Raw genomic sequence first — 24,759 nt, forward strand, 5'->3', positions numbered from 1 at the left:
AAAGGCTTTTTGCCATTTTTAGAAATGTTAAATTGAAACTGGATGGAAAAGAATCGTGATACCTTGCCTTTGTGTTTTGTATTTAGGCAGAATATTATTTTTCTATTGTTTGCTGGTTTTGTTTGCTGTTTGTTTTTGATGAAATTTGATGGTGCTCAAGTGGTCACAGTACATGCAGCTCTTGAATTTAAAATGCAGAGTAGTGTTAAAAATGCCAGCAGTGTATACCTGTGTAACCCACTTCATTGTTCTCTGGGGCTGCTGGTAGTACAAGGGTTGACATTTTGCAGCAGGCTACTGAAATGTGGGGTTTTATAGGTGACATCTTCTTGGTGCGTGGAGGGATGCGTGCAGTGGAGTTCAAAGTGGTGGAGACAGATCCAAGCCCATACTGCATAGTGGCTCCGGACACAGTGATCCATTGTGAGGGAGAGCCCATCAAAAGAGAGGTGAGCAGAATCCTGCTGTGCAGTTCTACTGAATCCCCTCTGTCTGAAATCTGTTTTAGTGACACTCCTTAAGAGCAGCAGTGTTTGCAGTTCCTGTTTTGGCATTTTGTGTATTGAATGTAATGATTAAAACCTCTGGTTTCAGGAGATGAGCTGCTGCTGAAGATAGAGAAATGTGCTTCCAGTATCCTTCCTCATATGCTGAGATAGCACCAGTGCATAGGTTTGCTGACGAGATGCCATACTTTGGCAGCAGCTCTTTTGCATCTGCTTCCATATATCTCATGCTGGACTTAGATTCGTCTTTTAATTCTAAAGTTCCCTTGATACCTAGTAGAGAGGGCTTACAATGTTGCTGAATTTCATGCCATGTGAAAAGAAAGCAATTGGTACTTTTTTAGTGAGAGAATTGAAGTGTAAATTATGGATTTTTTTTTCTTTTTTCCTCCCAGTCCATTAAGGTGTCTAGCCTTGAGTGTCCCAAGCTTGAGGCAGCCTGAGTGGATTGTGTGTCAGGTCTTGGCCACCTTACTGTTACAGAGTAGGAAATCTCAGAAATGGGCTAAGGTGACTGTATGCTTCATAAAGTAAGTGCCTTTTTACTGCCTGCAGATCAGGGTGAGTCTTAGCTTGTAGTTAGCTCTGCCTTTTCAAAAAAATTCACCCCTATTTGACACTCGTGAGGCCATGTCTGGGCACTAGATGAGTCCAGTTTGGGTTCTTCAGGATACAACAGAGATAGGAGCAAGTTCAGCCAAGGCCACCAAAATTGGTGAAGGAGCTGGAGGTCAGAATGAATGAGGAACAGCTGAGAGTGGGTTGATGCAGCACAAAGAAGGGAAGGCAAAGGTTCAGGGTTACTGGCAACTGCCTGATAGGAAGGTGTGGATAATCAGGCTCTCCCAAGAACTGCACCCAGGGACAGGACTAGAAGCAATAACACAAGCTGGATCAAGGAAAAATCCCAATGGAAAAAGGTTTCTCCAAACCGTGGAACAAGCCCTGGAGAGGGCAGGAACCTCCATACCTGGAGACCTTCAGCACTTGGTAGGGCTAGACCCTGAGCAACCTGATTGAAGTGTAGTAGTTCCAGTTTGTGGGACTCGGACTGAGCCCCTCTGAGATTCCTGGCTGTGTTGTTTTATTTTAGCATGGCCTAATGTTACAGATAACTAAGGCCAGTAGAAATTTGGACAGCCAAATGAACGAATCCTGTAGAGCTATACTGAAAGAGTTGGTTACAGGTGGTCTTATTTGCACATCTGGATTGTAACATTTTCTGTTAATTTGAGTCAATCCCAAGAGAAAACACTATCTTGGAGAATTGTATGGTAGCTAGGATATGTCAGGTAGTTAGAAATACCACTTAGAGTTTAAAGAATATTTTATGCTGGGCTTCATTGTCTTACCATCTTTGCTAGCCAAATCAGAGGGTCACACAACTTGTTTTGCACTAGTCTGTAGGGGCCCTGGCAGCAGAGGCTGTCATTCAAGAGGGTAGGCTTCAGTGAGGAATTTCCCTCTGCATGTCTGGGAAGAGAGAGCTAAGAAACAGTTGTAGAAGATACCAGAAAGACTTGAAAATGAGAATCTCAAGACATCAAAGAAATGGCAATGAGCAAAAACCTGGGTTCTGTAGACTAGGATGGATTGTTGAGCTACTGTTTTAACTCAGATGTTTAATGTATTTCCTCCTGGGTAGGATGAAGAGGAGTCGCTGAATGAAGTGGGCTATGATGACATTGGTGGCTGCCGGAAGCAGCTGGCTCAAATCAAAGAAATGGTGGAACTTCCCCTCCGACACCCTGCTCTCTTCAAGGCCATAGGGGTGAAGGTATGTCCCCATGTGCACCAGGTAGATGAGTGGGCTTGCCCTTGAAGATGACTTGATATCAGAGGTTCATGACGTATTGGGAGGGGAATAAGTAATTTGGGTTTGGGTTTTTTTTTTGGGGGGGGGGGGGGGTTGGTTTGCTTATGTTTGGGGCTTTTTTAAATGCTGGTTTTAGGAAAGTATCTCCTTACATGTTTTGGACACAGATTAAAGTACTGACAACTTGCAAAGCAGAGGGGTGCTTTGAATCAGTGCTGCCAGTTACTGGCAAGGTTTTTGTTGTGTGTTGTGTGAAGTAGTAAAGGGTGTTGATAGCAATGTTGACATGGCAGCTGTTGCATAAGATTGCATCACAATTTCAGACTGGCTTTATCAAATGCTTACAGATTTGCTGTGAATCTACTTAGGCATTCAGATACTCACCACCTAAATCCCTTGCCTTTGTCCTCAGCCTCCACGTGGGATCCTGCTGTATGGTCCTCCTGGCACTGGTAAAACACTGATTGCCCGAGCGGTGGCCAATGAAACAGGGGCTTTCTTCTTCCTGATCAATGGTAAGTTTTGTGGCTGCTTTGGCCCCAGGTCTGTTGTGTGCTCACTTGTCCATCTTATGGTAAGGAATGGTGTCAATAGGGCTTGTAGAGCCACGCTGTCTCCCTGACATCCTTTCTTACCTCTTTGAAGTGTGCATCTGGGGACAATTGGAGGCCATTTGTGTGGAAGTATCTGTAGTGGCACTTCCCTTAAGCTTGATTGTTTTGTAGCTGGCTCATTGGAAAGACAGCTTTGTAATACAGGGACCTGGAGTCTGTCTGGCTTAGCGTTTGCATATGTTGTTGAGGGCAGAGCTGAGAGTGGTGAGATTATTCTATGAAAATCGGTGCAGGACGCTTGTTTCTATTGCTGCCAGCATGTTCCATTCAGAAAAGAAGCTGATCTGCAGTGGATTTGTTTTTCCCCTCAAGTAAAGCACAAGACCTGTTTCTGTTTCATATAATATTAATTGTGAGGAGCTATCCTGAAAGCTATGAGTACCTTGGGACTTAGCTACAAGTGACAGAACTTCCTATTGATCACTCTTCATCTGTAGCAGTTGAGGTGGATACTGGTTTATGTCCTGTAAAGATCAGACTGTGACTTTTCCTCAGTGCTTTTCTGTGCCATTTTACATTCAGTGTTGGAATAACTGAACATTTGTACTTAAAGAGTGATGCTTTTCTTCTCTGATTTCAGTCACTTAGACCCATGAAGGTGAAAGCAAAGAAATATATAGCACAGTATAGCAGTGAGCAGCAGTAGGGAAGTGACTTGCTTTATATCTCAAGATATCAGATATAAATGGACTAGTTTTAGCCATATGTTGTCTTTGTCGTATACTTTCTAAGTATGTGGAAGGTGTTACTGCATGCTAATGAACTGGACATTTTAGACACTTGTATTTCTGTTGCATAATACAAATAACATTGTCAGAGTTAGCAATGCATTCTCTGTCTGCTAGTCCCAAGCATGGAAGCTGCAGTGTTGTAGATGAAGCTGGTATGAATTGGTGAGTTACCTGTTGTCTTGGTTTGGAAAGACAGGTGTCTGCTAAGGAAGGCGGGAGCCTCCCCTGAAATGGAAAATGTAAACCTCCCCCCCTCCGAATTGCTATAAATTTTAAATTAAGGGGCTCTCAGGCAAAAAATTTGGGAGCAGGAAATAACAGTTCTTTACTAGGGAAGAAAATTTTAAAAAGATAAAATAAGCAATGCAGTAAACCAAAACAACACTGACAGAGTCAGAACACAACCTGACATCCTGTTGATCAGGGTGCTGGTAGCAGTCTAATTGGAAATGTGGCTGCAGTCCTCCTGGAATGTCAGGTGTGGTTCTGTTGGAGCAGGGATCCTGCAGAAGGGTGCAGTCTTCCTCTGAAGATCTAGTGGAAGAGGCAGCTGTTCCTCTGGGAAATCCAGTGGAGAAAACAGTGCTGCTGTTCCAGAATCTCAAGATTATATCTGGGTAGGAATGCTTGGCTCTTCCCTCTGTGTGGAGCATCTCACAATGGGATGTTATAGTTCTTATCAGTCATGCAGTGACATTCAATAGCCTGTTATCAGCAGATTTCTCCCAGGGAGGAGTGGTTGTGAAAGAGATAAGAAAAACTGCCCACTTAACAGAAGACAACTGCCATACAGATGGCAAATAGAATACAATTTGCTTGACAATCCAGGACACCTGTAATGAAGCATTATTAGTACCTGCTTGTACCAGTGTCTCTGCAGCTGGCCCGCTTCAGTCAGCTGGCAGCCTTGCACTTCCAAGGGTCAGGTTTCTTTTTCTTGGATCCTTTAGAAGCATACTTTTTCTTCATTACCACTCCCTTCAGCATGATGGAAAATCTGTAAAAACAGAATAAATCTGTGAACCTGCACTAGTGTTCAGCAACTGTAGGCGATCTCAGAGGAATGCTGCCCTTCCTTCTGGGATTAATGTGGTTACACATTTTTATTATTTATTCTTTGAGAGGAGATGGGGTTTGGGGTGTTGTTTTTTTTGGTGGTGGCTTGTTGCTGTTGGTTGGTTGGTTAGTTGGTGTGTGAGTCAATACAGTCAGGCAGCCAGGGCAACCATAAACCCATGGCTAAAACATAGAGTAAATTTATTTCCATTACCTAAATAACGGAGGGAATCCTTGAAGCAATACCTGCACGGGGGCACACAAGCAGATTTATGGGCACTGTTAGTTCATGCCAGAGGATTACTGACTACTGTTCACACAGGCTTATCAAGGGTTATTTTCAGCTGCAAGGTCACTTGAGCACTCACCAGTGTTTTGCTTTTTAACCCATTCCTCCCAACAGTTGGGTTTTTTTGAACTCATTTATAAAATCTTATAGAGGTAAATGCATACCTGTGTAATGCATGCTATAGACAGCTTTGGCATCTTACAGCTTTTTCTTTCCCTACCTTGATAACTTGCCACCAAATAATTTGATTGCTTCCATTGTGAGCATTAACTGTGTGGTGGCACATTTCAGAGAAGCTCACCAAGTGTGAAATAGGGTAAGGGAAGAGGCAGCTAATGGTAGCTCATTGGCTAGTGTTACATTCTGTTAAACTGAAAACACTGAAATGATGATAGTAAGTAATTCTGCATGCTGGTCTTGCCTTTTCAGATGTAAATTTAATGAACTTGGTTGATAGTATTTGCTTTGGCTTGAAATATAGATACATGTGAACCTTGTACTAAAAAAAATTCAGCTGCATGTTTTTGGGGCTAGCTGCCTCTCTTCTGGGTGCCACAGTTGCTTTTTTTTTAGGTCCTGAGATCATGAGCAAGCTGGCTGGTGAGTCTGAGAGCAACCTGAGGAAAGCCTTTGAAGAAGCAGAGAAGAATGCTCCTGCCATCATCTTCATTGATGAACTGGATGCCATTGCTCCTAAAAGAGAGAAGGTAAAGAAAGCATTTAGAACGTAAAGGAGTGCATCCTTTTTGGTAGCAGCTGGCATGAGTCTCTGCATTTGACTATAGGGTAAAGCAGTATTTCACTTAATGCTTGAAAGCAGTTGGACGTCAGAATTTGGATATCAGAAGAATCTGATGTAGTTCACGACGTTTCTTAACAGCTCATGTCTGTTGTATCTGTCTGCTTTGGTGCAGTACTAGCTCCTGGGTGCTGTGTTTTAGAGCTTTTGGTCTAGATATTACTTTCTCCACAGACACACGGAGAGGTGGAACGTCGCATCGTGTCTCAGCTGCTGACTCTTATGGATGGACTGAAACAGAGAGCACATGTGATCGTTATGGCAGCCACCAACAGACCTAACAGCATTGACCCAGCTCTCAGGCGATTTGGTAACCATAATTGCCATCTCTTTTTCTGTGTATCAGATACTTTGTTATGGACTGTGCTTCAGGGGCCTTGGAAGGACTGAGTAGAAATGAATATTAAACATCTTATGTGTTACATAAGCTTCTTTCCAGCTACTTGTTTGGAAATAATTTCTAGATTTCAGCTTTTGGTATAATCTTTTGTGCTTTATTAGATTAGAACTTGTAGAAATAATAAAATACTTAGAGGGTAGCACATTTTTTCACTGCATCAGTTAGGTGAGGCTATTTCAGGACTAAATGCTTAAGGGGTTGTTCATGCCTCAGGTTGCAGGAGGCTCTGAATTGTCCCATTTATCTTTTATTGATGAAAAGTCTGGTAGTTTCTGAGATTCAGGTTTTCAAAACTTTGCAGTGTAAATGAATGTCTGTTGTATGACCAGTTGGTAAAATCAAATTTGCAGGAAAAATGGCCTCTTAAATGTCTAGTGAGGCATTTGAATGCACAGCTATAGCTAGAAGAAAATGATAGATGTACATGCCCTAGGTAATATTACAGTAATACATGAGTTTCCTACTTCCCCAGATATTGGGGCAGTTCATGTTTTTCACCACTTGGGTGCTGCTGTGAAAGTTCTGAAAAATTTAATCTCTCAGTATTTGTGGACACAAAGGTAGGAATAAATAAAAATGTTCCATGGTGTGTTGGTTAGGATAGCATATTTTCCTATAAATTAGGATTGGAAAAAAACCGAAATCCTCTGTATTTATATAATCCTGAACTCTACTTAATGCAGTAGTCTCACTTTCCCTAAATGGCTATAAGCCTTTCTGCCTTCTCTGATCTGACTCTGCTTCTGTGCTGATTGATGCTGCAGGGAAACCCAAAGCTCTGGTATTTTCTGAAATTGTTTGTGGCTTGTCATCAAGTTCCTGTGTCAGAGGAAGGTATCAACTATAGCTCCCTTAGTTTGCAGAATCAGCAACTCAACGTGTGCTTGTACTCCCCAGGTCGTTTTGACAGAGAGGTAGATATTGGTATCCCAGATGCCACTGGGCGCTTGGAGATTCTGCAGATTCACACAAAAAATATGAAACTGGCTGATGATGTGGATCTGGAACAGGTGAGTAGCATGCTATTACAAAAGCTTGCCTCTGCTCATTTAGGACAGCGTGAAACTGAGCAAATATGTGATCTCTGAGCTTCCTCCTAACTAGATTACCAGTGACCAAAAATCCTCACTTGCTAGTTAAGAATGCTGTGGCTAAGTGAAACAAATGTGTACCAGTCCAGTCTGGAAGTGCCTTGCCACTGTCCTGTGTTTGTTTACTGTGGCATTCTCTTTAAAAATAAAGCAAGTCTGAAACAGCACTCACAGAGCTGGCTGAACATTGTAGTAATACTGTATGGATTTAATCTCTGTCCTGAATGAAGAACTGCAGTCCTCAGGGTTATCTTTCTGCACACTATCTATTCCAGTTGCAACTTTGTTCTCAGGTAAGAGGTGGAACAGCAGTGTCTTTGGCTGCTAAATGTGATAGCACTTATCTTGAATTTGCAGCAAAGCACTAATGTTTCTGTCCTTCAGAGTTTTGTTGCACCTCTGAATGAGGGACCAGAGCATGCATTGCCCTTGCAGAGTGCTTGCTTGTGTTCCTGAGAGTCACAGTTAATGCTCTGCTTTCAGGTGGCAAACGAGACCCATGGCCATGTTGGTGCTGACTTGGCTGCTCTTTGCTCAGAAGCTGCTCTTCAGGCTATCAGAAAGAAGATGGATCTCATAGACCTAGAAGATGAAACCATTGATGCTGAAGTGATGAACTCACTGGCTGTGACCATGGATGACTTCAGGGTAATGGAGGAGTACCCTTCTTTCTTTTGTGTGCAATGTCTAATTGCTTATCTGAAGCAAGTGAACATAAAATATTAGAATTGATATAATGCTTTTTCTTCTAACAACAGTGGGCTCTGAGCCAGAGCAACCCTTCTGCTCTTAGGGAGACAGTAGTGGAGGTGCCACAAGTTACCTGGGAAGATATTGGTGGTTTAGAAGATGTAAAGAGAGAACTCCAGGAACTTGTACAGGTAAGGTTTCCAACAGATTTTTTCCTAGTCAGCTTGAAAAATAATGATTGTCATGGCTTAGGAATGGTATTCCCCAATTTAGTGTTCCCATTGAAACACTCCAAACCACATGCTGCTCACTCACTCCCCCCTCCCCTGTGGCAGGATGGAGAGGAGAATTGGAGGCAGAAAAGGTAAAGATCATGGGTTGAGATAAGAACAATTTACTGTAAACAGCAATGAGATAAGAAAATGAACAATATTAATAACAGTGTACAGGACAGGTGAATGATTCACATGTGAGTACTCACCATAGGGAACATGACATTATCCCCAACTGCTTGTTTCACGCTATCTGATCGAAAGGGATCCCCGCCCTCTGCCCCCTGCATGACGTGAGGTGGTACCCTGTCCTGGCCAGAACCAGGACAATAATAAAATTCAGAACCTCTGCACATTCCTGTTTGGGCTGTGACCAGGGTAAATGCAAAGTTTATATGGTATTTTCATGTAATGGACTGAAAATATCATGCTGTTCCATCTTAGTGAACCTGGGGAGAGGGAGGTGCTGGGAAGCAGCATCAGGCTTTCCTGAGCTGAGTATACCGGGACATCTTGGGTGGGTGTTGTGCTACATGCAGGAACAGCAGCAGTTCTGCTTCTCTTAAGTGGAGACTAGCATTAGCACTGCTACCAAGAATCCTGTTATGTGATGGCTTTAATATGCTAGAAAGTAGATGAAGATTCTCATGCAGAGAGCCTCTGAAGTTTGACTTTGCAGCAGTGTTAGCATAGAGGTGAGAAGTAATTGAAGCCTTCTATGAAAGGAGAAGCTGGAACAAAGTCATGAACGGTCTGTGGAATTGAGGTGGTTTGGGTTTGATACATCCCTGCTTTCAGTTGCACTGTAGAAACAGCCTGTCTGTGAATAAAAGAATCTACTTTTCAATCTAACTTCTGTCATTAAAATCATCACCTATCTCTGATCATGTTGGAAGGATAAATGCTCACATCAGACATCTTGACTGTCTTTGGAGGGCAGAGAAAATAGGTTAGATAATGAGCTAGCTGTTCTCATTTGCTTTTGCAGGGCAGACTGAAGTTGGGGTTACATGTGCTGGAAAACTACCTGAACTGGCACTTAGTTCATAGGCTTTACAATTTACTTGTGATGCTTTTTAAACCAGTGCCCATTTAAAAACACCAGTGGCACTGAGCAGGCAGACTCTTGTGTTTAACCCACCAGAAATCAAAATTATTTGGGTTGGAAAGGACCTCAAAGATCATTCCAAACCCCCCAGCCATGGTGTAGTGGGTTGACCCTGGCTGAATGCCAGGCACCTGCCAAAGCTGCTCTCTCACTCCCCTCCCCAGCCAGCCAGAGGAGAGAAAATTTAACAAAGGGTTCATGAGTTGAGATGAGGACTGGGAGAGATCACTCATCAAATACCATAGTGGGCAAAATAGGATCTAATTAGAGTATGAATTTAATTTATTGCTAACAAAATCAGAGCAGGACAATGAGAAGTAAAATGAACCCTTAAAAAAACACCTTCCCCCCACCCCTCCCTCCTTTCCAGCTCTACCTCCTACCCCAGCAGTGCAAGGAGACAGGGAATGGGGGTTTTGGTCAGTCCATTACCCATGGTTTCTTCCACTGTTTACGGAGAGAAGTCGTTCCCTTGCTGCACTGTGGGGTCCCTTGCCATGGGAGACAGTTCTCCATGAACTTGTCCAACGTGAGTCCATCTCACGAGCAACAGCTAAATGTGAACTGCTGTAATGTGAGTCCAGCCCATGGGCAACAGTCCTCAAACTGCTACAGCTTGAATCACTTCCATGGGGTGCAGTCATCCAAGGACAGGCTGCTCCAGCAAGGGCTCCTCTCTCCACGGGCCTCCCATTGGGTCACAGCCTCCTCTTAGGCATCCACCTGCTCTGGCATGGGTGTCCTCCACAGGCTGCAGATGGATCTCTGCATCCCCATTGATCTCCATGGGCTGCAGGGGGACAGCTGCTTCGCCATAGTCTTACCCACAGGATGCAGGGGAATTTCAGCTCTGGTGCCTGGAGCACTTCCTCCCCCTCCTTCTCCACTGACCTTGATGTCTCCATAGTTTTTCTTCTCACGTATTCTCACCCCACTCTTCTCTGGCTGCAATTACATCTGCGCAATAACTTTTCTTTCTTCTTAAATATGTTATCATGGAGGCGTTACCACCATTTCTAATTGGGCCAGCCTTGACCAGCAGCACATCCGTCTTTGGAGCTGCCAGGGATTGGTTCTGCCAGACATGGTGGAAGCTTTTAGCAGCTTTTCACAGAAGCCACTCCTGTAGCCCCCCGCTACCAAAACCAGGCCATGCAAACTGAATACACATGGACAGGGACACCTTCCACTACACCAGGTTGTTCAGAGCCCCATCCAGCCTGGCCTTGGATACTTCCAGGAATGGAACGTCCACAACTTCTCTGGGCAACCTATGCCAGTGCCTCACCACCCTCACAGTAAAGAATTTTTTCCCAATATCCAATCTAAATCTACCCTTCTTCGGTTTAAAGCCATTCCCTCTTGTCTTATCACTACATGTACTTGTAAAATGTCCCGCTCTGGCTTTCTTGTAGGCATCCTTTAGGTACAGGAAGGCTGCTCTAAGATCTCCCCAGAGCCTTTTCCAGGCTGAACAGCCCCAGCTCTCTCAGCCTATCTTCATAGGAGAGGTGCTCCAGCCCTCTGATCAGCTCTCTGCTGTGTTTGCATCAGCAGGTCTACATCCTTATTTTGAGGGCCCTAGAACTGGATGCAGTACTCCAGGTGGGGTCTCAGAAGAGCAGAGCAGGGGGGCAGAGTCACAGAACGGTTGAAGTTGGAAGAGACTGCAGTGGATCATCTGGTCCAACCCCCTTGCTCAAGCAGGGTTATCCCAGAGCACATGGCACAGAACTGCATCCAGACAGTTCTTGAATACCTCCACTGAGGGATACTCCACAACCTCTCTGGGCAATCTGTTCCAGTGCTCAGTCACCTGCGCAGTAAAGAAGTTCTTCCTCATGTTCTGGTGGAACTTCCTGTGCATCAGTTTCTGCCTGTTGGTTCTCATCCTATTGCTTGGCACCACCAAGAAGAGCCTGGTCCATCCTCTTGATGATACTCTCTTCAGATACAGATACACATTGATGAGGTCCCCCCTCAGTTCTCTTCTTAAGGCTGAACAGGCCCAGCTCCTTCAGCCTTCCCTGATAAAAGAGATGTTCCAGTCCCTTAATCATCTTTGTCACCCTCCACTGGACCCGCTTCAGGAGCTCCATGTCTCTCTTGTACTGAGGAGCCCAGAATGGGACTCAGCACTCCAGATGCTGCCTCACCAGGGCTGAGTAGATGGGCAGGACCACCTCCCTTGACCTGCTGGCAATGGTCTTCTTAATGCACCACAGGATCCCATTTGCCTTCTTGGCCACAAGGGCATTGCTGGCTCATGGACAGCTTGTTGTCCACTAGGACCTCCAGGTCCTTCTCTGCAGAGCTGCTTTTCAGCAGGTCACCCCCAGCCTATACCGGTGCCTGAGGTTATTCTTCCCCAGGCACAGGCCCCTGCATTTGCCTTGTTGAACTTCAGACAGTTCTTCTCTGCCCATCTCTCCAACCTGTCGAGGTCCTTCTGAATGCCTGCACAGCACTCTGGGGTATTGGCCACTCCTCCCAGCTTTGTGTTGTCAGCAAACTTGCTAAGGAGGGATCTACCCCTTCATCCAAGTTATTGGTGAACAAGTTAAACAATACTGGGCCCAGTATTGAACCTTGGGGGATATCACTAGTGACAGGCCTCCAACTAGACCTTGTGCCACTGATTACAACCCTCTGGGATCTGCCATTCAGCCAGTTCTCAATGCACCTCTGTCCACTCATCCAGTCCACACTTCCTGAGTTTGCCTATGAGGATGTTGTGAGAGACAGTGCTGAAAGCCTTGCTGAAGTCAAGGTAGACAATATCCACTGCTCTCCCCTCATCCATCCATCCATGTAGTTATTTCATCGTAGAAGGCAATCAGGTTGGTCAAGCATGATTTCCTTTTAGTGAATCCATGCTGACTACTCCTGATCACCTTCTTGTCATCCATGTGGATAGAGATGGCCTCCAGAATGAGGAACTCCATTACCTTTCCAGGGATTGAGGTGAGGCTGACTGGCTGGTAGCTCCCTGGGTCCTCTTGATTGCCCTTTGTGAAGACTGGGGTGACATTTGCTTTCTTCCAGTCCTCAGGCACCTCTCCTGATTGCCACAACTTTTCAAAGATGATTGTGAGCAGCCTCGCTCTGGTGTCCATCAGCTCTCTCAGCACTCGTGGATGCATCCCATCAGGGCCCATGGACTTGTGAATATCAAGTTTGTTTAGGTGTTCTCTGACCCAACTCTCCTTGACCAAAGGAAGGTCTTCCTTCCAACATTCCTTTACCCTGGTCTCCTGGGTCAGAGATCCCTGAGGGCTGGTCTTGTCAGTGAAGACTGATGCACAGAAGACGTTCAGTAACTTTGCCTTCTCTGTGTTCTCTGTCACCAGGGTCCCCTCTTCAGTTACTAATGGTCTCACATTATCCTTAGTTTTCCTTTTGTTACTGATGTATTGGAAGAAGCCCTTCTTGTTGTCCTTGACATCCTTGGCCAGATTTAATTCCAGATGGGCCTTGGCCTTTCTTGTCTCATTTCCACTTGCTCTGACAACCTCTTTATATTCAGTCCAAGTGGCCTGACCCTGCTTCCATCTCCTGTGTTTCCTGCTTTTGCTTGGGTCCCCTTTGCCTGATTTCTTGCTCATTGGGATGTACCATTCTTGAGCCGGGAGGATATCAATCAAGTCTTTCGGACTCCTCTTCCCTGTAGGACTTATTCCCATGGGATTCTTCCAAGAAGGTCCCTGAAGAGGCTAAAGTTAGCTCTCCTGGAGTCCATGGTTACAATCTTACTTGCTGCCCTGCTTCTTCCTCGCATGATACTGAACTTGTCAATCTCATGGTCACTACAGCCAAGGCTGCCCTCAACCTTTACATCTCCAAAATGGCCTTCCCTGTTTATTAGTATGAGGTCAAGCAGCACATCATTCTGTTACCAAAAATTTGGTAAAATACAAATCTCCTTAACACCAATGTAGCATTAAGAAGCAGGCATTCTTTATTTGACCGGATGCATGAGGGGATAGCTCCTCCTAAAGTTGAGCACAGTGAGTACAGGAAAGTTTATATACTGTATTTTACATACATATTCATTGATTGTCCCAGAATAAACATACATATGATAATCATTTTCCAGAAATCATTAACATATTTTCCCTCCCCTTTACACATGTGTTCTTTTGTCCTGGGGGTCTCTGGTGGCCTCTAGTGATTGAGGGACCCCAATGTAATACCTGACCTGGTCAAGTTGGCAGGGCACTGGGACTGGTGAACTTCCAATTCTTCTTACACAATGGGCATTGTGCCGTTCTGTAGGCCAGTGGGTTTTGAAGAACAAGCATTGTGTTAGCTCACCAGGTGTAGACAATTTTTCATCTGGTAACATTCCCCCCTTTGAGGCTTGTGAAGCTTGTCTTTTTAAGCCTTCATAAGCCTCACTTTGATTTTTAATAACATTGTATAAGTTCCTCGCATTGCATTAGCAATCATGTTTTTTATGCAACTTAAAGCAAACATCGTAATCACAATTATTACTATGATCACAATTATGCTTCGCAAAAATGAGGCCAACCAACCACTCAGAGAAAATGCAAGTCCTTTAAATATTTTATTTAACCAGTTACTTTCTAATTTTGTCCCTAATTTTCTGCTAGATGCAGCAACTGATTTTATCCTCTCTATCTGATCATCCAATTTAGCAGTCACATTCAGAATGTGCACACAACAAATATTGTTGTTTAAATTCAAGTATCCACATACTCCATGTTCATGTAGTAGCAATAGATCTAAAGGCAATCTGTTTTGTAAGGTCATTTTAGTTGTGCCTTGCAATTGGTCATTTATTTCAGCAAACCCCAATTGAGTTGTATTTGCTAAAGCTTCCATTTGCAGAGTCAAATTGTGTATAGCTAGTCTGTTCCTAAAGGTAAATATTTGAGGAGTAAAGATGGATTTTTATATCCATCCCACTATAGTTTTCATATTCTTCTCACATGTGTTCCCAGATTTTTGTCAAATTGCTGACTAAAGTTCCCCACGGAACTGGATTTTCTGCAGAGGTTGGTATTGGTAAACAAGCTGTTATAGAAGTTACATTCTGTAATCTGACTTTAGGACCATATTCCCCTTCCAAGAATTTAAGATCATAGTTTCTATTATTATTATAAATATGCAATTATTTATCATCTTCATCTAGGTCCAATAAATAGCATCCCCCTAGAAAATCACATTCTATACCTAAAACTGTAGGATTTAGCTGAAAAACCTCCAAGGTGTTAGTCAGTCTTGTTTCTGCTGTGTTTAATGTGTGGTTGCTGGTTTTACCCACATGTGATGAAGCCAGGGTTCGATTCCTTTTACCTTGAGTGCAGTGTAGGTTACCAGGAGGACTTGATATGGTCCCTTCCACTTCTCCTGGATTGGTCCAAAATTCAAGGTTCTGATGCACACTGTATCTCCCAGTCAGAAAGGATGTACAGGCAAGTCTAGCCCCAATGATCTGTTGACAGTGTTGTACCTTTTAAGACTTAAAAGAGTTAGTTCCAGTGCTATTAAATATTAATTTCAGCAAATCTTTTGAGACTTCCCTTGCCTTGTTGGTACAACATGGGAAAGCTTCTGGCCATCCAGAAGAAGTATCTACCAATACCAAAATGTACCAGTTCCCATTCTGCCTGGACAGTTCTTCAAAATCAATTTGCCAATTATCACCTAGTGAATTCCCCTGTTTTACTATCCCGACGGTGGCCTTTTTCCTTTCTTGGGATTATTTTGCAAAATAAATCACACATTTTTCAACAAATAATCTATTATTTTCTGTCATCTTTGTGCTAACTATGTTCCTTGATAAACTAGTCACCATATTTTCTATTTCCTAATGTGTTTCCTGATGTTTTAGTTCTGTTATCGTATACATTAATTGTGGAGGTACAATTACCTGCCCACATGAGGTTACCAATCACCTGCTGGGATTTCCCATAGCTTCTAATGATGGGGCTAACTGCCTGTCCTGGTTACTATAATTTTGTTTTGTTCCCAGACATTCAACTTTTTGCTACGTATTAGTGCAAGGATACCTTTTTCAGCAACCTCTTTAGTTGTTTTGTCAGCTAATTGATTCCCTGTATTAACTGGGGAGTCTCCAAACTGATGGGCTTTACAAGGGCATCATGGCCACTTCTTCTGAGTTTTGCACACTCTGTAGTAGTTGACTAATTTCTTCTTTGTACTTAATAGGAGACCTCTGTGCCGACAACAATCCCCTTTCCTTCCATTTGGTTTCATGGATGTGTATTATTCCAAAAACATATTTTTAATCAGTCCATCTGTTTACTCTTTCAGTGATTTCTAACACTCATTGTAAAGTCATTACTTATGCTTTTTGTGCTGATGTGTAAAAGGTAAAGCCTGGCTTCTATTGTCTGAGTCGAGGTTCCCACTGCATATCCAGCTGCCCATTTTCTGTTTCATACCATGCTGTTCCCACTGGTGTATAGGTACAGTTCCTGGTCCTGGATGGGATTGCTCTTGAGATCCAGTCTGCCAGAACACACTTGTCCAATGGTTACCAGGCAGTCATGGTACAAAGGTCTCTGGGCTTCTTCTGAAGCCTGAAGAAACATGGCTGAGTTCAAAGCAGTGGTTACCTTAAGCAGCTCAACATTGTCCTGCTGGTATTTCAGCATCCTGCTGGTGATATCCTGTCTTCCTTTTTGTTCCAATTGTTTGGACAGGCTGCTTCCATGACCCCAAATGCTGCACCAGTCCCCCTAGTGCCAGGTGCATCTTTTCATGCCCAAATAACTCAAATGGTTTGGTTCAAATGTGAGAGTCACAGTGCAGGCATTGTCATTAAGGTTCTTTTAGGGCTTCAAAGACCCTCTGACTCTCAGGAGTCCATACCAAGTATTTTTCGGTGGAGGATCATACAAGGGTTTTGCCAGTACTCCATAACTGTCAATCCATAACTGACACCATCCGGCCATACCTAAGTAGGCTTGTAGTCCTTTGCTCTGGCGTCTGACAAACAGCTTCTTTTCAGCTGCTTCCCAAGCTTTTTTTTCCCTGCAAGATCTCAAAACATATATTACTGCTTTGCTTGAAGCCTTTACCCAGCTCCTTGGCTTAGAGGGCACTAAACCTGTTTGTTAATAATGAGTCTTCAGGAGGAAAAAGAGAATTCTTCCTTGTACAGAGTGGTTAGTTTCCAGCATTCTTTTGACTTTAAATTTCTTGAGACATGGTACAGAGCCTGTGTGCATCTCTAATGTAGAAGGGGGCTGAAACTCCTGAGTCTGTAGGATCTCTGAGAATATCCTATCACTTTCTCATCTTCATGAACGCTTTGCAGTCTGCTTGCTTCCTCACATAACTCCTTGACCTGGTGACATAGCTCCCTGACAGGGACACACCTTCTGCAGAGGAGATGACTCAGCCCCAGCTTCCCAGATAGGCATCAGGCACTCCTTACAACCAGAGGCCTGCAGAGCTACGTGTACTGTCAAAAGGTCTGTCACTGATGCAGCAACTCCAACTGCCACTGGGGAACAAGCTCTACAGTGTCATCACCATAACATTGGGAGCTCACACTAGTAAGACTGGGAAAGAAAGGGCTTCCCTTGCCCCTTGGCATTAACTGCTGCTCCTATTTCCTGCTCTCTGGTACTGCTACTATGTTGGCCCTCCTATTGAGAGGAGCCCTTCCTTGTCAACTGCAGTGCAAACTGCTGCACCCCACCTTGGCTGACATGCCATGTCCTGTTTGCCCCCTCTGTTTGCTATGCTCCTGGTCTCTCGTGCTCCCTGGGGGCTCCTGCACCTGAGCTGTTCACCTCTGTGAGTGACAGACTGAGCTTAAATCAGCTGCTGTCACTCCTGGCCCAGCCCATGCTGAGTCAGCTGCTGTTGTTCAAGCTCCACATGGGTCTTGACGGTCTCCTGGGGTTACCCTGCCTTTAGAAACTCACTGATTGCTGCAATCTCCTGCTCTGCTGCAGGATGTGCCTGCACAAGAGCTGTTTGCTCCCTCAACCTGCTAGCCATGCTTTGATGCAGCCCAGGACACAGTTGGTTTCTGGGCTGCAAGTGCAGATTGCTGGTTCATGTTGAGCTTCCCATCAATCACCACCCCCAAGTCCTTCTCAACAGGGCTGCTCCCAATGCATTCTCTTCCCAGCCTGTACTTGTGTTTGGGATTGCCCCAACCAGATGCAGGACCTTGTGTCGCTGTTGAGTTAGGAACATCAAGGAAAAGATGACACAGACTCCAATGCTTCTTAGAAGGCATGAAGCAAGGTTTATTAGAAACTGCACATATTTATAGACAGGATAGTTCACCCAGAACCTGATTGGTCCTTAAACAACACCCCTCACACCATTGGTTAATTAGGAACAACACCTTCTGGCAAAATATCTTTCCATAAACATCACATACAAACATTCCACATGTTCACAAACACCAGGTGGAGAGATTAAGATAAGAATTGTTTTAATTCTTTCTCTGAGCTTTCTCACAACTTCCCCAGGATGATGCGTGGGAAAGTTATCTGTTTCTCTCTCTAACTAAACTGTCAGCATCCACAGGTCCCCCTTTTTTGTTTAAAGCGGAAGGCAGCGTTTGTAATCCTCTGCGGGGCCCCTTGCAGGAAGGAGAACAAACACAGCTGAAGCGGTCCCTTTTGCAATTTGCCGGTTATGAATCAGAACCTCAATCAGACGCTGACTTAGAATGGTCAGGGAGATTCTCTAACACATACCATCGAATTCTTTACAATCGCATCCTTTTACCAACATCAAGTCTTGTTGTTCCTTCTTACAAGAAATCCTTACTAATTCTAATACAGTAATAAAACATTGTTAGTCTGCTCAAAGAATTGGCAGTCTAACATGTCAACAACCCTTTCCCAGAAACAAAGAAAAAGATACAATGCTCATTCCCTACTCATAGAAGGACCATCTGATTGATGATTGGCAGCTTGATCATCATTTGAATGTTGCCTGTTGGCCACATTCTGTTTTTGGTGTCGCAATTCAGGGCGGACACACCTTGCAGGTATCCACCGTACCCCAGTATCTGTGGAAACGCATGCATACTGGCGACCCCAAGCAATAAACTTGCACGGGCCCTCTCACTTATTAGTGGTTAGGTCCCGTATCCAGACTTTTGCTCAAGGCAGGTGCATCTCACCTGAAGACTGCAACGAGAAAAGGTGATTTAAAATGACAGGATTGTTTGAATTTTGTGGCACTGTAAGATGATTGATTGTATATAGAGCTTTTTCCAGTCAGCTGTGTGGGATTTCTCTGGGCATTCCGCTTTTTTGTTTTTCCAGAACACGCTTTAAAGTACCATGAGCATGTTCAACAATAGCTTGACCAGTTGGAGAATGCAGAATACCAAGTTTATGTGAGACTCCGCATAAGCACAAAAACTGCCGCGTCATCTGCGAGACGTGGGCAGGACCATTATCAGTTTTCACACAAGAAGTGATGGGGGGTGGGCATGGAAACCATAGCACAAATTTGACCTGTAAAGTCAGAGTCAATGACACCTGGATGCACAAAGATTCCTTGGAGGGTGGCACTAGATCTTCCCACAAGCAGTGCACTCAATCCTTGACCCAAAGGTCCAAAGGCATCCAGAGGAACCTTATATACACAACAAGATTCTAAGATGATTGTTCCTGTGGTGTGCACATCCACTCCGGCTGCTCTGTGGGTGCTACCCCTAAGCTGGCTGAGTAAGCCTGTGCTGGTACCATGCCCTGGAGAATCATTTGTGTTGGAGCGCAGTTCCCCTTTGCGCTTGTCTTCCTGTTTCCTAAACAGTAAGAGCCTGGGATGAGAGATGCGGGACATCAGGCGGCTCTTCAAAATGCAGTTTATTGTATCAAAGATGTTACAACAGTCCAGGGTCATGGGTGACAGAGCCTGCGCCTACAGCTGTCAGCTCCAGCTGTAGACAAGCCTGAAGGCGCTTTAGTTTTGGTTACACTGCATTATATACTTTTCTTTGCTGAGCATCTTAATACATAAGAACCAATCTATACCTTTACTTTTACCTATAGCCTATCAGAACTACTGTCATTACCATATTATGGTTAATACTATCCAATTACATGAGTTAGTATGTTACAGGGTAAGCTAGAAGTTGTTTTTCAGTTTTCTTGCATTGGAAAATTCTTAAACCTTTTTTCTACTTGCCACATGGACATGTCTTGTTTGCCTGAGGTATCTTTCTGCTTGGTAAAAACATCTTTTTGTTTGTGGTCAGCTTATCCTTTGCTCTAAGTCATCAAATCTCTTTCCAACTCAACATAACCCTTGCTTTCTTAGTTGTCCAGCAAGACTGGCTCAGCAAACCTCAATTTACACATCTATTATTCTTCTATATCAAAACTTGCTTCCATCTCTATTTCGTTCTCAGGTTCTACATTCAGAGATCTTTCTGCCAAGCATACATATCTGTTAAACTTTCTTGTCAAACTTTCATCCTTCCCAACACCAAACCTACCAAAAGCTGACCATTGGCATGGTATTTAGAGTTACATTGGTTTGCACAATGACCTGGCTTTGCACACGTAGCACACAAGAAATTAGTCTTATTTCCTTTCTTTTTCTGTGTTCCCTGTTTTTGCTTGCCCTTATTTTTCACCTGTTTCTGTTGCCCATCCCCTGAGGCTGTCCGGCCTGGCTGTAAAGCAGCCACCAAAACAGATGTTTTGTAGTCTACAGAACCTACTTTTGAACATTCTTGGACCATGTCTGGTAATGTTGGGTCACCTGGAAGAGCATCCATGATCTTCCAACAATCATCGTTTGCAGTCTCTTGCTAATTGCTTACGTAACATCTGCCTCAAATTATCATCCTCAACCTACTTTTCCAGGGCTGCTGCAATTTTCTCAGCAAATGGTAAAAATGGTTCTCTTATTCCTTGAGTTATTTTCAGATATTGTGGCTTGGGAGCAGCCATTTCTATAGTTTTTAACAGTGCTCCAAAGCCTATCTTTTGACTGCTCAAGAATGGCAGGGTCCCAGGTAGCCTGAAGATCAGGATTAGAGAAGGCATTCTTCCCCATGAGAGCATCCACTCCCACGGCATACCTGGGATCATTCAGAGGCAATCACAAGTTCTCTGCTGCAGCCCTATCTGCCATCTTCCTCCAGTTGTCCTTAAAAACTTTAAATTGTACAGGTTGGAACAATATTTGAGCTATATGTTTAATATCGAATGAAGCAAGCAGGTCAGTGTTTAACACTCTGATAATTTGCATAATTTGTGAAGAACCAAGCCCATATTTTTCTGCCTTACCTTGCAAATCTTGCATGACTCGCCATGCTATGACACCGTGCTTGTCGACTTGTCCTGTATTTGGAACAGCTTTATACACGGGAGAGGCTTGGACTCCCCCTTCCGACAGAACATTGCCTCTCTGATCCACCTGTGTTCCCTCCTCAGATGCTGGATTAACTACTTGACTGTCCCCTGTGGCCCCTTCCTCTGCATTTATTGTGTTGATGAGTCTGCCCCCGGGCATTCCCACCTTCTCTAACAGGTCCCAATCCCCATTTTCCAGAGCCTGCAATTTGACCAATTCCCAAAACTGACGAGGGTTTGTCAGTCGCATGGTCACCTGACAAGGGGGCAGCGTCCAGAGATGACTCTGGTATGATGTCGCTGCTTGTCGGTGCCAGCATTCCGCCACCAGGCCACACCCCTGGTGGGGGGCAGGTTGCCAGTCTTTGTTGCTGTCGCTGTCCGTGTCCTGGGGCAGGCGGGACAGCCTGTGGGAGGTGGAGGATGGCAGGCCAAGCTAGAGGCACCGAAGCAGTGAAGCCAGCTGCAAGCCCCGAGGCGGGAAAGTCAGCAGCAGCCGGTGAGGTGGGGGACCCGGCCATGGTGGGTGATGTGGGCTGTGGCGGTAAAGCTGCAAGAGACATGATGCCCACTGATCCGCATGCAGCAGAGGGAGGAGAAGGAGGAGTAGGCACAGGCAGTTGCGCCATTTCCGCAGATGAAAGCGGAGGGGAGGAAGAGACCACGGATCCGGTCGTGTCATTTGTCGACAGTGAAGGCGCTGCCACTGCCACTTGCACTTGCACTGCAGAGGAGGAGGGGACTGGCGGGGGGAAGAAAGTCGGCAGGAACAAAGGCGCCCTGGCGAGCGCTGGCAGTGCGGGGGGAGGGGGTGGCACATACACTTCCACTGGTTTCGCAGATGGGAACGTGGGAACGGAGGAGCCGAAGGGGCGGTCGTTCCAGCCACGTCCGCTCACTGGCGGTGGAGGCAGTTGCGCCGCTGCCTGCAGTGCTGCAGTGCAGAGGAAGAAGGAACCGGCAGCAGGATTGGGGAAGCTGGCTGTCCCCCGGCCAGCTGTGGTGCAGAGAGGGGAGGGGCTGGCGGGTGTGGCAAAGCTGCTTGCAGAGCAGGGAAAGCTAGCGCCGGCCGGCAGGGCGAAGCTGGCTGTGACAAGGACATGCCGCTTACTGCTTGCAGAGCAGAGAAAGCTGGCGCCTCTGGGGGGACGAAACCAATTGCAGCAAGGGCCCCCCTGCAATCGCTCATGGTGCAGGGGAGCGAGAATCGCTGTCTGTGGCAGGGACACCCTGGCCGCTGCCTGCAGTGCTGGGAGAGCCTAAGGTGGCGTGAATAGAGGGGGACACTCTGCCAGGTCCAATTGGGACGTGGCTACCAAAGTTGTCAGGGGTGGCATCACAGGAGAAGGATATTTCAGTGGAACATAGTCCCTGGGTGAGGGATAGATTCTGCGGGGAATCCCCATGTCTCTTGGGGGTCCAGGTGGAGCCGAGAAAGAGCCAGCAGCCCCCTGCCCGGCTCCCTCTCCCCCCAGGGTGTCTGTGTCCACGGAGAGAGCATCTTCACTTTCTGAGTCCCCCATCTCCATTTCACTTCCCCTTGGGGTCCAACCTTGCAAAGCTCTCGAAAGGACTCCCCAGGTAACTGCTAAATAAGATGCAGTCTTATCTCCGCTGATGACCTCGTCCCACAGGCAGTTGCTTAGTAACAGCCAAGTCTCTGGATTAAATCCGGTGTTCACATCTACTGAAAAGTCATGGGATCTTGCCCAGGCAAGTAAAGCACGCAGGGAATGATCTGACACAGGAACCCCCATACGTGGCAAAGCGTCTTTCCATGCAGAAAGAACTAATCTCTCTTCCGTAGAAAGTTGGTTCCCCATGTTAAAGGAAACCATTCCCAGCAGCCCACATGAAGCAGTAGTCTACCCCGGGATGTAGACACTTTAGCTATGGTGGGAAAAGCCGTTCCACCCTAGCTCTTTGACATTGGGCTGCTACCTGTGGTCATGAAAAGACCAGCCATCTCAAGGAGGCATGGGGAAAATCACTGTTACCTCTCTTAAATGGAGGACAGAGGGTGTCCAGTCCGTCCTGCGAGGACTGGTGGGGCCACCGCGGCATCTCCCGGTGGGGTTGATCCGAAGCATCCCGTTCGTCCTGCAGTTTCTGGAGGGGCAACCAGATGTCGCTGTTGAGTTAGGAAATCAAGGAAAAGACGACACAGACTCCAATGCTTCTTAGAAGGCATGAAGCAAGGTTTATTAGAAACTGCACATATTTATAGACAGGATAGTTCACCCAGAACCTGATTGGTCCTTAAACAACACCCCTCACACCATTGGTTAATTAGGAACAACACGTTATTGTATCTTTCCATAAGCATCACATACAAACATTCCACATGTTCACAAACACCAGGTGGAGAGATTAAGATAAGAATTGTTTTAATTCTTTCTCTGAGCTTTCTCACAACTTCCCCAGGATGATGCGTGGGAAAGTTATCTGTTTCTCTCTCTGACTAAACTGTCAGCATCCACAACCTTGCACTTGGCCTTGTTGAACTTCATGGGGTTTGCACAGACCCACCTCTCAAGCCTGTCCAGGTCCCTCTGCATGCCATTCCTTCCCTCCAGCGTGTTGACTGCACCACACAGCTCGGTGTCATTGGCAAACTTGCTGAGGATGCACTCAATCCCACTGTCCATGTCACTGACACAGATGGTAAATAGTACTAGTCCCAACACTGACCCCTGAGGACACCACTTTTCACTGGTCTTCACTTGGACATCAAGCTGTTGACTGCAACTCTTTGAGTGTGACCATCCAGCCAATTCCTTATCCACTGAGTGGTCCACCCATCAAATCCCAATCTTTCTAGTTTAGAGCCCACGATGTCATGTGGGATTCTGCCAAATGCTTTGCACAAGTCATCTCAGGTAGTGCTTCTGGTAGGAGCAGAAACAAAACTGGTCTAGTGGAAAATGTCCCTGCCTGTGGACTAGAGGATTTTTGAAGGTCCCTTCCAACCCAAACAATTATGTGATTCTAAGATATAGTCCTGTTCTAGCTTATATTGCGAGGTTTTAATTTGTTTGTTTGGTTATCTTTCAGTATCCTGTGGAACACCCAGACAAATTCCTCAAATTTGGCATGACCCCATCAAAAGGGGTTCTGTTCTATGGGCCGCCTGGTTGTGGTAAGACACTCCTGGCCAAAGCCATTGCTAATGAATGCCAGGCAAACTTCATTTCCATCAAGGGGCCGGAATTGCTCACCATGTGGTTTGGTGAGTCTGAAGCCAACGTGCGTGAGATCTTTGACAAAGTAAGTATTTCTTCTACTCCTTGTGCTATGTTCGTGCTGAGGTACTCCCAAACCCTCTACTGCACCCATCTTACTGGCCTGGTTTTGTTTTCCCTGCTTGCACTGAGAGAAGAGGCTGCTTTTCTGATGTTAGGGTATTGTCTTGGTTTGAAAGACAAGTGTTTGCTAAGGAAGGCAAGAGCCTCTCTTGAAATGGAAAATGCAAATTCCTTTCTTCCAAATTATTATAATTTTGAAATTAAGGGGCTCTCAGGCAAAGATATGAGAATAGGAGTAACAGTTCTTTACTAGTATGTATAAATTAAAAAACCCTACAACTTAATAGGAGAATTAAAATAAAATGCAGTAGTACAAAAAACACTGTTAGTGTCAGAATACAACCTAACACCTTGTTGGTCAGGGTGGTGGTAGAAGTCTGATTAAGTGGTGGCTGCAGTACTCCTGGAGTAACAGATGTCATTCTGTTGAAGCAGTGATCCTGTAGAAGGGTGTAGTTTTCCTCTGAAGGTCCAGTGGTCTTGTAGAAGGGTCTGGTCTTCTGGGAATCTAGTTGAAAAAGGCTGACTGTGGTGTTCAAAATCTCAGATTATATCCAGGTATGAATGCTTGGCTCCTCCCTTTGGGTGGAGCATCTCACAATGGGATGGTGTAATTTTATCAGTCATGCTGTGAGACTCAATGGCTCATTAACAGAAGATATCCCCCTGGAGGGAGGATGGGTTGTGGAAGCAATAAAGAACACTGCCCCACCTGGTTTTAACAGATGGTAATAGAATACATACTT

The 24,759-nt window shown here is 45.2% G+C and overlaps 1 protein-coding gene across 1 annotated transcript in view; it reads left to right on the top strand.

Moving 5' to 3' along the window:
- Nucleotides 1-24,759, top strand: part of LOC139604866 (transitional endoplasmic reticulum ATPase-like) — a 49,387-nt gene that overhangs the window by 10,971 nt on the left and 13,657 nt on the right. Inside the window, exons 5-13 of the mRNA XM_071456181.1 lie at nt 319-449; nt 2,152-2,283; nt 2,735-2,837; nt 5,586-5,719; nt 5,986-6,121; nt 7,109-7,221; nt 7,786-7,950; nt 8,061-8,183; nt 23,763-23,975. Coding sequence (XP_071312282.1) covers nt 319-449; nt 2,152-2,283; nt 2,735-2,837; nt 5,586-5,719; nt 5,986-6,121; nt 7,109-7,221; nt 7,786-7,950; nt 8,061-8,183; nt 23,763-23,975 — 1,250 coding nt within the window. The remainder of the gene's footprint in view (nt 1-318; nt 450-2,151; nt 2,284-2,734; nt 2,838-5,585; nt 5,720-5,985; nt 6,122-7,108; nt 7,222-7,785; nt 7,951-8,060; nt 8,184-23,762; nt 23,976-24,759) is intronic.

The sequence above is a fragment of the Agelaius tricolor genome, unplaced genomic scaffold (genome assembly GCF_023055355.1).
Source record: "Agelaius tricolor isolate 1412-34295 unplaced genomic scaffold, bAgeTri1.0.p SCAF_56, whole genome shotgun sequence".
NCBI lineage: Eukaryota > Metazoa > Chordata > Aves > Passeriformes > Icteridae > Agelaius > Agelaius tricolor.